This window comes from Carettochelys insculpta, chromosome 11, assembly GCF_033958435.1.
Source record: "Carettochelys insculpta isolate YL-2023 chromosome 11, ASM3395843v1, whole genome shotgun sequence".
NCBI classification, from domain to species: Eukaryota; Metazoa; Chordata; order Testudines; family Carettochelyidae; genus Carettochelys; species Carettochelys insculpta.
The window spans coordinates 9,777,649-9,790,899 of record NC_134147.1 but is presented as its reverse complement, the minus strand read 5'-3'; the positions used below and the strand labels follow the sequence as shown (position 1 = coordinate 9,790,899).

The 13,251-nt window shown below is 47.8% G+C and overlaps 1 protein-coding gene across 1 annotated transcript in view; it reads right to left on the bottom strand.

Annotated features, from left to right (window-relative positions):
* The window catches only part of SLC6A1 (solute carrier family 6 member 1), a 55,575-nt gene extending 43,119 nt beyond the window's left edge, over positions 1 to 12,456 (bottom strand). Inside the window, exons 1-3 of the mRNA XM_075004841.1 lie at positions 12,219 to 12,456; positions 11,411 to 11,542; positions 9,697 to 9,797 (exon numbers count right to left, since the gene is read on the bottom strand). Coding sequence (XP_074860942.1) covers positions 9,697 to 9,797; positions 11,411 to 11,542; positions 12,219 to 12,456 — 471 coding nt within the window. The remainder of the gene's footprint in view (positions 1 to 9,696; positions 9,798 to 11,410; positions 11,543 to 12,218) is intronic.
* Positions 12,457 to 13,251: the final 795 nt, after the last annotated feature.

Here is a 13,251-nt window from a genome sequence, read left to right as displayed (position 1 = left end):
CTCAAACTGAGCAACTTGAACTAGAATTTCTAGTTTCCAGTGGTATTTTATACTGCAGGGTTCCTTACTTTAAGATACTTAATGGGTGTTTTTGACAAAACCCAAAATCAAGTGATTGAATATCTGTGCAAGTAACTTTGATATTAATAATATCTATAACATGTTGGCTACGTCTACACGTGCAGCCAACATCGAAATAGTCTATTTCGATGAATAACGTCTACACGTCCTCCAGGGCCGGCAACGTCGATGTTCAACTTCGACATTGCTCAGCCCAACATCGAAATAGGCGCAGCGAGGGAACGTCTACACGTCAAAGTAGCACACATCGAAATAGGGATGCCAGGCACAGCTGCAGAAAGGGTCACAGGGCGGACTCAACAGCAAGCCGCTCCCTTAAAGGGCCCCTCCCAGACACAGTTGCACTAAACAACACAAGATACGCAGAGCTGACAACTGGTTGCAGACCCTGTGCCTGCAGCATAGATCCCCAGCTGCCGCAGAAGCAGCCAGAAGCCCTGGGCTAAGGGCTGCTGCCCACGGTGACCATAGAGCCCCGCAGGGGCTGGAGAGAGAGCATCTCTCAACCCCCCAGCTGATGGCTGCCATGGAGGACCCAGCAATTTCGACGTTGCGGGACGCGGATCGTCTACACAGTCCCTACTTCGACGTTGAACGTCGAAGTAGGGCGCTATTCCTATCTCCTCATGAGGTTAGCGACTTCGATGTCTCGCCGCCTAACGTCGAAGTTAACTTCGAAATAGCGCCCGATGCGTGTAGACACGACGGGCGCTATTTCGAAGTTGGTGCCGCTACTTCAAAGTAGCGTGAACGTGTAGACGCAGCTGTTGACAGTCATGCCTTCGGAAGTCAATGATTTTACAGAATATTGCAGACCATGGCACATGTTACAGCATATAAAGTTTATCAGAGACTTCATAAGATTTGAAATTCAAAATAGTGCAGTTGAGACCCCAGTCCTAGACTTCTTGCACATACCAGACTATCAACTTTGTCAGATGAAGAAAATATTAGCCGCGTCTACACGTGCACGCTACTTTGAAGTAGTGGCACCAACTTCGAAATAGCGCCCATCACGGCTACACATGTTGGGCGCTATTTCGAAGTTAACATCGATGTTAGGTGGCGAGACGTCGAAGCCGCTAACCCCATGAGGGGATGGGAATAGTGCCCTACTTCGACGTTCAACGTCGAAGTAGGGAACGTGTAGTCATTCCGCGTCCCACAACATCGAAATTGCGGGGTCCTCCATGGCGGCCATCAGCTGAGGGGTTGAGAGACGCTCTCTCCAGCCTCTGAGCTCAATGGGGGCTGCGTGGAGTGGCCCCTTAAAGCTCCCCACCCCCTCCCTTCCTGTGCAGGAAGCTGAGAGAGCGTGCAGGCAGCAGCAGTAACACGCAGCTAGCCTGCACGCTCCTCCGCAGCCACCCACACCCCCACCCAACGTGATGGCTGCCTGGCAGCCCCCCCAGCGCCCCCAGGGGACCCCGCCCAAGGGGAGCCAGGGCTCACAGCCAGGCGGGGAAGAGGCAGCGGGGCCCCTCCTGGACGGAGGCCGAGCTTCGGGACCTGCTGGGGATCTGAAGCGAGGAGGAGGTGCTCCAGGTAATGGGGAGCAAGAGGCGGAATGCGGATGCGTTCGCTCGGCTGGCCGAGGGCCTGCCCGCCCGGGGTCACCCTGCCCGCACTCCGGATCATGTCCGGAGTAAAGTGAAGGAGCTGCGGCAGGGTTACGCCCGGGCCCGGGATGCGGCCGGCTGATCTGGGGCCACTCCCGTCACTTGCCCCTTTTACAGGGAGCTCAGGGACATCCTGGGCCCCTGGCACACCTCCTCCCCTCCAGCCACTCTTGATACCTCGGCCGAGGAGCCCAGCAGGCCCCAGAGGCGGAGTCCGTCCTGGAGGCAAGCCCTGCACCCCAGGGCCCCCCCCAAGAGCCCACCCCAGGGCACCGGAGCAGGAGGAGGAGGGGGAGTCCTCCTCGAGTGACGGGGGGCTGCACATCATCATGGCCTCGAGCAGCTCCAGCCGGGCGTCCGCCCCCCAGGTGTCCCCCGACCATGGGAGTGGACCGTCAGGTATGTACCCCCCTGGTGCACACCGCTGGGGTTGAGGGGTGGGGATGATAGATATGGCCAGGGCCTTCCACATGCCCAGATGACCATGGCCCCAAGGACAGCAGTGGCATGTCCCTCACAGGAGTGCATCAGCCCCTGGCCCCCCTAGCATGACAGTGCCATGCCCCATCCCCGGGGCTGGGGGGAGCGGAACCTCTAGGGTCCCCCGGGGGGAAGGGGGTGGGACACCCAACAGCAGCAGCAGCAGCAGCAGCATGTGATGGAGTGGGGGGAGTGCAAATGCGAGACTCAGGCTAGATATGAGAAACAAGCTGAATAGCTCCCAGTGGCTAAGGATGATCCTGGGGCTACAACTGGCAGGTTACACCTCTGCCCTGAACAAAGAGGAGGATGGAGCCGAGCTGGGTTTGAATTGGGGGTGGCAGATAGAGGCTAGGGGAAGGGAGAGCTGGAAGGCAGCCAGCCTGAGGAGGGGGAAAGCTACACCCCAGAGGGGCACCCCTCAGGGTCTTCTCCCCAGGATGGGTTGGAAGGACTGTCTCTGACTGCTGTACTGTTGCTTCTGGGAGAAACTGGGCATCTGTTGCCTAATAAACCTCCTGTCGTACCTGCTGAGTTGAGAGTCACTCCTGCCAGCGGACGGGGTGCAGTGCAGGGGGACCCCTGAACCCCATCACAGCAGCATCTCCCGGGGACGGGGATGGGGAACCTGCAGCAGAGGGGTGTGGGGACAAGGGCCACGGTTCGGGGCCCACACTAATGGCTGTCTCCACTCTTCTTCCCCCCGTCCTGTGTTCTGCAGCTGCACCATTGGAAGGACCGGAGAGCATCGGCGAGGCGTCAGTGGTCCCAGAAAGCCCTCCGGGGCCATCACTCCAGGCCAGCCCCTCGGCGGAGCAATTTCCGGCCCCATGCTGGGGAAGACAGAGGATACAGCACCACCAGCAGCTGGCGACGGACCCCCAGCTACTGGCACTGCACCGTTGGCAGCTGGAGGTCGCCGAGTAGCGGCTGCGGGTGGAGGAACGCTGCCTCCACCTGCAGGAGCGGGCGCTGGCCTGGCACCAGGAGGCATGGGGGGGCCTACATGCGGACCCTCAACCACATCGCGGACTCCCTGGCCCCCCAGGCCGCACCGGCCGCCGCTGCGCCCACCCTGCCTGCTCCACCCACTGTTCTACCCGCTGCTCCACCTGCTGCGCCGTCCGCCGTCGCACCGCCACCCGCCACCGAGGGCCATTCCGCCGAGGGGGACATGGGGCCAGCTGACACTCGCCAGCCGTATCTCCTGGTCCACTCGGCCCCCAGCTAGCCCCAGCCAGGGCTGCGGCTGAGGCGGGGATCCCGGCTGCCCACCCCCAGCGCTGGACTGTAGGGGTGTGGGGCCCAGGACGTGGCCCCCCCTCCCCCTTTGTATATATTCCCCCCAGTTTATTGTTATTTTCTTGTAAATAGTTTGTATTTGTGACCCATTACTTTGCTGATCCTTACCCCCCCCATGTAAATAGTTCTCCCCTTCCTTGTCTTCCCCTTTCATGTTATCCCGATTTTTATAATGTATATATATTTATCAGTTTGATCTCCCCTGTACATAGTTTGTCTTGTTCAGAATATTTATAATAATAATAATAATAGTATAAGAGTTGTAGTAAAGAAAATGTTTGAGTTGACAAACAACTGTCTGCTTTTGTTTTTACAAGAAAAGTCGGGGGGGGTGCTCTTGGGTGCTCTGTGATGTGGGCGTAGGGGCAGGGAGTGTTGTGGAGGATGGGGGGGGTGCAGTGGGGGGCCTGCCAGCGTTCACCCTGCGGCCTCATCCAACTGGGCCCGCAGGGCCTCCCGGACCTGGGTCCCTTCGGGGTCCACCTGGCGACTGGGGGCAGCGGGTGGCTGCACATCGGCCCTGCCGGCCTCCACAGCGCAGCCGTGAAAGAAGGCCTCTCCCTTGCTCTCCATCAGGTTGTGTAGGGCGCTGCATGCACCCACAATCTGGGGGATGTTGGTGGGGCCTGCATCAAGGCGGGTGAGGAGACACCTCCAGCGCCCTTTGAGGCGGCCAAATGTGCGCTCCACCACCTGGCGCGTGTGGTTCAGGCGCTGGTTGAAGCGCTCCTGGCTGGCTGACAGATGGCCCGTGTACGGATGCATGAGCCAGGGCCGGAGGGGGTATGCCGCATCTGCGATGATGCAGAGGGTCATGGTGGTGTCCCCCACAGGGATCTCCTGCTGGGGGATGTAGGTCCCCGCCTCCAGCCGGCGGCACAGGACCGAGTTCCAGAATACCCGGGCGTCGTGGGTGCTGCCAGGCCAGCCCACATAAATGTCCAGGAAACGGCCCCGTCTGTCCACCAAGGCCTGGAGGACCACTGAGTGGTAGCCCTTCCTGTTTATGTAGCGTCCTCCCCTGTGTTCCGGGGCATGGATGGGGATGTGGGTCCCATCCAGAGCCCCGAAGCAATTGGGGAAGCCCAGGGTGGCAAAGCCCGTGATGGCGGCATCCGGGTCCCCCAGCCTCATGAGCCTGTGGAGGACCAGGGCATTCATGGCGCAGACAACCTGCAGGGGAAGCACATGGGAGAGCACCAATGAGGGGTGTGCAGGGTGTGTGTGGCCCTCCCCTGTCAGGGCCCCCCTCCCCTCCCCTGTCAGGGCTGCCTACCCCTCCCCCCATGGGTCCTCTTACCTCCATGAGGACAGCCCCGACGGTGGCCTTGCCGATGCCAAACTGCTGCCACACGGATCGGTAGCTGTCTGGAGTGGCCAGCTTCCAGACAGCGATGCCGACCCGTTTCTCCACACTTAGGGCATGCTGCATGGCGGTGTCCTGGTGCCTAAGTGCAGGGGTGAGCCACTGGCATAGCTCCAGAAATGTCTGCCGGCTCATCCGAAAGTTCTGGAGCCAGCGGTCATCGTCCCACTCTCCGAGCACTAGCTGCTCCCACCAGTCAGTGCTGGTGGGGTAGCTCCACAGCCGGTGGCGTGTGCGGCGGGGGGGGGTGCGGGGTGCTGCAGGGTTGGGGGTTGAGTCCTGCTCCCCTGCGGGCAGCTCCTCCTCTGTGGCAAGGAGGTGCTCAGCTGCCTCCTGCATGGCATGGAGCAGGACGAGCACTGCTCCTACGGGGGCGGCTGTGTGGACCTCTGGCTGCTGTTGCTGCTGCTGGGGGTCCATGACTGCATCGCTCGAGGTGTGCGTGCCTATGGGTCTGCAGACCGCGTGCTGTGCAGGCTGAGTGTGTCTGGGAGGGGCCCTTTAAGGGAGCGGCTAGCTGCTGCTCCGGAAGCGCTAGTCCACCCTGTGACCCTGTCTGCAGCTGTTCCTGGCACCCTTATTTCGATGTGTGCTACTTTGGCGTGTAGACGTTCCCTCGCAGCGCCTATTTCGATGTGGTGCTACGCAACGTCGATGATGAACGTTGACGTTGCCAGCCCTGGAAGACGTGTAGACGTTATTCATCGAAATAGTCTATTTCGATGTCTCTACATCGAAATAAGCTACTTCGATGTAGCATTCACTTGTAGACGTAGCTATTATGTGCAAACAAACAAATTGGTTCTTTAATGCAGCCAATTTCCCATAGCTAAAAGAAATTATGAGCAAAATTGAACAGGAGGGAAAATAAGTGTGAATAATACTTGGAACAACTTTAAGAAAATATATAATAAAGCTGAAAGCTATCATAGCCAAAAATCTATGGCCAGTAATGTTAAAGAAACTAGGGCAAAATATTTAAATGCATTATCAGCAAACAAAATTCTAACACTGGTATAATCACATAGTCTAACCCCTGCTAAGATGAAAGATTTCATTCTGTCAAAACTATCCATGACAGATGGCTGCCCCAGCCTCCATTTGAAACACTCTAGTGAAGGAACTTCCTTAACTTCCATAGGCAGTTTGTTGTATTACCCTACTAGTTCTACAATTACAAAATTTTCTCTGTGCTGTAATCTGAACCCATTGCCTCTCATCCTCTACAACAGAACATTTTTTTCTCCATCTTTGTAATAGAGGTTGAACCTCCCTGGGACCTGACCAGTGCTGAACAAGAGAATTTGCTGGACCAGGGAAGGTCAATACTGTATTGCAACATTATCAACACTTCCACTGCTTGCTGGGCTCTTAGAAGAAATTTAGGGGTAAATTACAGCTAAACAAGAGCACAGAACACTGAGAGCCAGGCCTGGACGCTTTAACCAAAGTTTATGGGGCTACAGGAAACTTGGCCACACCCTTGATAAGTAGCTATCTAGCTAACTAAAATAATGCTGGATTACGGATGTTGCTGAACAACAGAGCGCTGGACTAGAGAGGTTCAACCTGTAGTATTTTAAGATTGCTATCATGTCCCCCTGTAATCTCCCCTTTTCGAAACTAAACATACCCAACTCCTCCAGTCTTTGCTTATAATGATTGTATTCCATCTTTTATATCATACTTGTTCCTTGTCTCTGGAATCTTTCTAGTTTCTCTACATCCTTTTTATACAGCTGTTACCAAACTGGACACAACACTCCAGCTGAGGCCTAACCAGCTCAGAGTGCTGTCAGCACTGACCATGACTTGCACGCTATGCGTCTATTAATGCAACCCAAAAGTGCATTTTCTTTGCATTGCATTTTTGACTCATGCTGATGTTGTGATCCACAACATCCCTCAGATCATTCTCAGCAGTGTTACTGCCAAGCCAGTTATCCCTGATTTGTGCATTTGATGTATCCTCTCTAAGAGTAGCATATTATAGTTATCTTTATTATCTTTATTGAATTTCAGTTTTTTGTTTGTTGACCAGTTCTCCAGTTTACTAAGACCCCTTTCAATCTCAATATCCCAAACAAAGAGCCTTACTTACACTTAACTTGGCACACACTGCACTGTAGCCCTACCGTGGGAGAGGCTCCAGGATTCTCCCATCGGTGACTTAGTCAGAACTAGTACTCCAGGCTGTGGGGAAGGGGCAAGGCTCTGAGCTTCCCGTTGCAGGTGAGTGAACAGGAGTTAATGCCACAGCCCTTCTGCTCATTCCAGAACATGGTTTATTCTCTCTCACTTTCAGTCTTTAAATCAAAATTAAAAGTTACATAGCTAAAACAGATGTTATGAATTTGATGCAGAAATCATTAAGTGATCTACCATAGCCTGTTATGCAGAAGTTCAGACTATGTGACCATAATTCTCCATTCTGGCCTTAAAGCCTTAAAACATGGCCTTAAATCTGGTCTTAAATCATGGAAACATCTCAAGTTCCTCCTGAGGTTGTCCAGGAAATGAATGCAAGTTCTGATGGAGTCTGTATTCATCTGAATTTAATGTGTTTGGTTTTACCACTTTTTTCCTACCCTTTTTTTTAAAAATATAAAAAACAAAAGTTCCTTAAATATGAACTATAGAAAATAATGATAAGCAAAGTAAAGGTTCTTTAGAAAAGCCAAGTCAAAAGAGACTGATGAAAGCTGCATTCAGAATTTCCATTGTGACATGCAAAATATTAAACAACAAAAGAACATCAATGAACTGGCCCAGATACTTGATTCTGCCATGGTCACACTCAGACACTTCGTGACACAAATTAGCCATACAACTGGCTTAACTGATTTCCTTAAGTTTCCCTATGTTTAGGATTCCAGCATGGTACAGAAACATGTTTCCTGGACCTCTGTATTGGTTGGGGGAATGCCTGGAGTGCCATTGCATTTTGTCAACCTATGGCTACAGAAGGATCTCACTGGAGTTTCAACTACTGTGAGGCTGCTCTAAAATGAACTGATGGGACTAAACCAATAACATGGTTGGGAAGCCACAGAGGTGCAGAAAAGTTAGTTTGTCCTCCCACATCCACAGTCTTCTGCTAAACAGAGTTTGGCCAGACCAGAGAATCTAAGACTCTACGTCAGTAGAATGTGGCAGTGCAAATGTTTCTACAGGTGAGCTGATCTGAGATCAGCAAGTGCTATGTTGTTGTTAGTTACTTTCCTTCTGTTTGGGGAGTCGGATACAGCATCTTTGTGAATAAGAACTACAAGATCAGACATCTTTCACAATATATAATACACATATGTGGATTGAATCCCACTTAAATTTTCACATATCAGAGAGGTAGCCGAGTTAGTCTGTATCTTCAAAAACAATAAGAAGTCCTGTGGCACCTTATAAACGAAGAGATATTTTGGAGCATAAGCGTTCGTGGGCAAAGCTTATGCTCCAAAATATCCATTAGTCTATAAGGTGCCACAGGATTTCTCATTGTTTTTTAATTTCCATGAAATTCCATTAATCTTATAGTGGAAGAAAAGAAAGTATGCTCTGCAAGAAGAGTATTGTTCTCAGGCAAAACTCTTAGGCTACGGTTACACTAAGGTTTCTAATTCAGATACATATGTATCCCAAAATAGAAACCCCATGACCAAACACTGCACTCCAAATAGCATGGCTATTTTGAATGTGGTATTTCATTCCCGGTATCCCTTGTTATGAGAGGGGTAGCAGGAAATTCGAAATAGGCACTTATTTCCAACTTTGGTGCCATGTGGACAGCACCGAGTTTGAAATAAGTTGTTTTGTGATAGGGCTACAGCGTAGCCCTAGCTTTATTGATTTTAATAGGAGTTTTGACTGGGTAATAATTTCATAAAACTGTCTCATTGGGCTCAGTTTTACAGCAAGGGTAATTAGTATTTATTAATTTATTATTTATTATTAATAATGTAAGTCCAAAATTTCTGTGTCTTAACTGTACTTCTATTTACAATGGACCTGTATTTTTGTGGCATTGCTTGCTGACAAAAACAATATTCATCTTTAGAGACCATTTAAATTCTTCAACTGAAAAATTTTCCTGCAGAAAAATAGGGCTTTGCTGATCATTTTTGTCCATTTAAAGGGAAATTTTGAAATGAAACAAAATGTTTTTTAAACTCAAATTTGTTTTGTTTCTATTTTTGAAAATCAAAAATATTTTTTGATTTCTCCTCTTCTCTTTTTATGTCTTCCATCTTTTTCCCCACTACATGCAACAAAGGAATTATCTCAATATTTTTTCTCCTTCATTTTTTCCATTGTATCTTTTCAAAACTTTGTTAAAATTGGAAACATTACAGAGGGTCAAAAGGAAAAATGAAATATTGTAACATTCCCACTCCCATTTTCCAAAATTAGTGAGGTTTGAGAAATTACAGAATAGAAAAAGGAATTTAAAAAAAGGTAGTGGCTGCCTAGGGTGTCCCTAGATGTCATTCACTCCATGCAGTTGTGGTGGAAAATAGAGAGGAAAAAAATCTGAAATTCCAATGTTTTGAAAAATTGTGTCTTTTAGAAAAACTGAATCCAAATGAGATTTTTCACTGAGTTTCATTTTGTAATGTTTTGAATGAAAAACAATGATTTTTTTTCACCATAATTTTTTTGTTGGGGAAAGGCAAGGTTTGTGTGCTTTACTTATGTTTTTAACTCTCTTTGTTTAAATATAAATGTTCCACCCAGTTTCATTCTCACTAAGATTATTTTTAAATCCACAATTATGTTTATAAGAGTGTGGATTAAGCAGCTATCTGCAACAAGTTTCTGCATTTTCTGTTAAACCAAAAGTACATACACACTTACAGTTGTGAATGAACTATACAGGTAATATATGGCCCAAGAAATAATCACAATGTAGTAAATATTTAGCCAAAAGGACAGGACAGCAGCTGCTAACCCCACACCTGCAGAAAAACAAAACAAAGTGAATATTAAAGAGTTTTCTCTTATTCTTAGCAATGCTTTTAAGAACACCAGCACTATTGCACATGATGACATTTTGAAGGGCAGACATCATAAATAGAACAATTACATCATATTGATTTATCTATCATACATCCCATTAAAACTCTAGAAGTAACGTTACAGGACACTAATTATGAACAATTCACACTTTGGATACGCAAAATGAGACAACTGATTCCTGATTTTGTGAAGTGATAAATGCTTTAAGCTTCTATTGGCTTGCACCGATACTGTGGTGCTCAGCCTAAAAGTAACAAAAATAAATATATCCTAGATGTCTCTAGTTGGCACCCAAAATGAATGGGTACTTTCAAAAACTGAAGCCTAGCTGTTAGTGCGGAACTATATTTCAAAACATATGAAAAGATTTCCAATCTACAAACGCACACACAAACCCACTTCCTCAAGTAAGTCACCCTACTTCAACCCTGGTCCCTGAGTAAATACCTATGTACATAGAATAAGCATCTCCCAGCAGCCTGCAAATTTGAGTTGTCGTCAATCAAAGGGATAGAGCAGAGATAATACCCCACTCTCAGCTTCTGACAGGAATCCCTTGAAGGTCTTTATGCCATTCAAGCTGACATCAGAGTTACAGAAAACCCAAACTATGTAAGACTTTGTTCATCCAACTCAGTTCTTTGAATTGTGTCTGGAAAAAATCTGTCATGAATTCTAGAGCACAGGTGTAATATGTTATCTGTGAGAGTCACTGTTATGTAAGCTATAACCTGCAACATACATTGCCTGACTTGTCCAAGATGTTCTCCCAGTACAGCTCTACTGCAGTAACCCAGACAAGAGGTGGATCACATGAGAGTATGGCATGGTCTGCATCCAATGGGTAAGGTCACACACACAGATGGCAAAGCATAAAAATCTAAAATGGGTACTGTAGTGTGGAGCGGTATTAACTTTTGTCTACATGTGTGATACTTGTTTCATTTCAGGTTGCAGTACTAACTTAAAGGCCGAGTTCTCGGTGCTCTGAGGCAATTTGAGGTTTCATATACAATTCAGATAAAACCCACGATTTCTCACAGTTGGTGTCTCAAACCAGCAAAAACTAAGAAGTTTGGACTAAGTTTTGCTCTGAGGTTCAAACATAAAATTATATTTGGGTCTCTAGGCATTATTGTAATATAAATATTATATTATATTAATAGTACAATTATTAATAAATATGAAGGTCTCTGAAAAGCTATATGAAGCAGAATAAAAAAGAGATTGTACAACACTGCTATCAATTGAATCCTCCACATCATACTATTCTATCATAAATATAATTTAATAAGACTAAGTAAAATATTTATTCTGAGATTTTCAGAACAACTCAAGAAATCTGTATGCCCAACTCCTGCTAATTTTAATGGAATCTGATTCTCTAAATCCCTTCCAGTACTTTAAATCTTTCTGTCATGCTTCAGAAAATTCTGTTTCTTTTACAAATGAGCAAATTAAAATGGAGGAATGTTGTATGTCAGTGCATTGAACAGCTTCTGTGATCTGCAAGTGTCAAAGAAATGTTATTAATACAAATCTCAAACTGTACCTTTAAACATTGGAGCAAGCTTCCAGACTCCGAGGCCTCCTATAGATGTGAACTGACCAAGTGAACATTCCAAAAGAAACAGTGGAACGCCAGCAAAAATTAAAGTGAGGAAATATGGAATCAGGAATGCTCCTAGAAGGAACAGAGCAAGAAGTCCTTTAAAGTGAAAAATCATTCTAAACCTACATTTTTATGAAGAGTCTGATACTTCCATGACTATTATGTAGATTTTTTCATAGTATCATCTTTATTTTGATTATTAAAAGTAGCTGATATACATGAATGTCTCTCTGAACTAGTAGCGTCAAGAGTAAGAAAGCCAAGTTAAAAAGGATTTCACCTGACATCATTCAGATTGTCTGCTTTTAAAATAGACCAGGTGGTACAAAGGGGAAGGAAAGTTTCTCAGTCTGGCCAGATGACAATTACCTGAAATGGGGATACTCATGGATGGAGTAGTAAGCGCTTGCACTATCCTCTCAAAAAGTCAGCCCAGAGCTAGTAGGTGAGGAGGGAGCACTGCTGGAGTGCAATGTGCCCCATCTATGGTTAACTGTAATTGCCACCCCCAAGCTGCTCTGACCTCACAGGCCCACAGCAGTGCAAGCCACCCTGAATATCAAGGAACTGTAACCAGTGCCTTGATGACAACATCCTTCCTACACCAAGGAAACAATTCATTTTCTTCTTTTTACAGAAGGAAAAAAGATTAGCAATAGTTTGCATTCTAATCTTAAAACAAACATTTTGTGGACAGTTCTAACCTAAATAAATACTGGAGGCTACAAACATAAAATAAAATGTGTACCTCCACCATTCTTGCCACAAAGATACGGAAATCGCCACACATTCCCCAAGCCGATGGCATAACCCACACAGGACATAAGAAAGTCAAATCTTCCTTTCCAGGTGTCCCGGCTTGGAATATCCGATTTCTTCTTCTGTACTTTCACTACCAAGGTCTTAGGCTTGTCATTGGTGATTGAAGCATCACTAAGTTCAGTGGAGATTTGTCCATCAGCGACTTTTGTTCCATTCGTTGCCATGTCTCTTGGTTTTGCTGGAGAGGCTCTGGCAGGTGGACGCGAAATTTCAGCACCAGTCCACGTGGACAGCAGCTTTGCGGCTTTAGATTACCCAACTAGGGAGTTAAGTGTTTGGTAAAATAAAAAGTGCTGGAATGGTTTGTAATCCAATCAGAAATCCCAGAATCCACTTTTCTAGTAATCTGTAAGATCAAAACAGAATTCAGAGGTGTTCTTTCTGCAGTGGTCTCCAACCCTTTTGCAGTGAAGATCACTTTTTGAATTTCACAGCAACCCAAGACATCCCCCACCCCTTCCCCAAGGCCCTGCCTACTCTGTCTCCTCCCTCCCTTGTTCTCCCACACCCTCACTCACTTTCATCGGGCAGGGGCAGGGGGTTGGGTCACAGGAAGTGGGGGAGGGAAGGGAGTTTAAGTGCCAGCTGGGGCAGAATGTATTGTGTAGGAGGCAGTGAGGGCTGCAGGCTCTCAGAAGGAGTTTTGGTGCAGGAGGGGGCTCCAGCCTGGGGCAGAATGCTGGGGTGCAGGAGTGAGAACTGAAAACTCTGGGAGGGAATTTGCTCCAATCTGGACGTACCCCAGGCACCAAACTGTTTCCCAGAGCTTGCATCCCTCACTCCCATCAGTAAACACTGGATGCAGGAGGGAGTGAGAACTGTGGGCTCTGGAAGGAACTTTGGGATCTGGACACAGGTGGCTCCCTGTTGGCAGTGCAGCTGGGCTCAGGCAAGCAGCCTCTGCCTGACCCCATGCAGCTCCTGGAAACACTGGCTGGTTGAGTCCAGACACCCTGTAT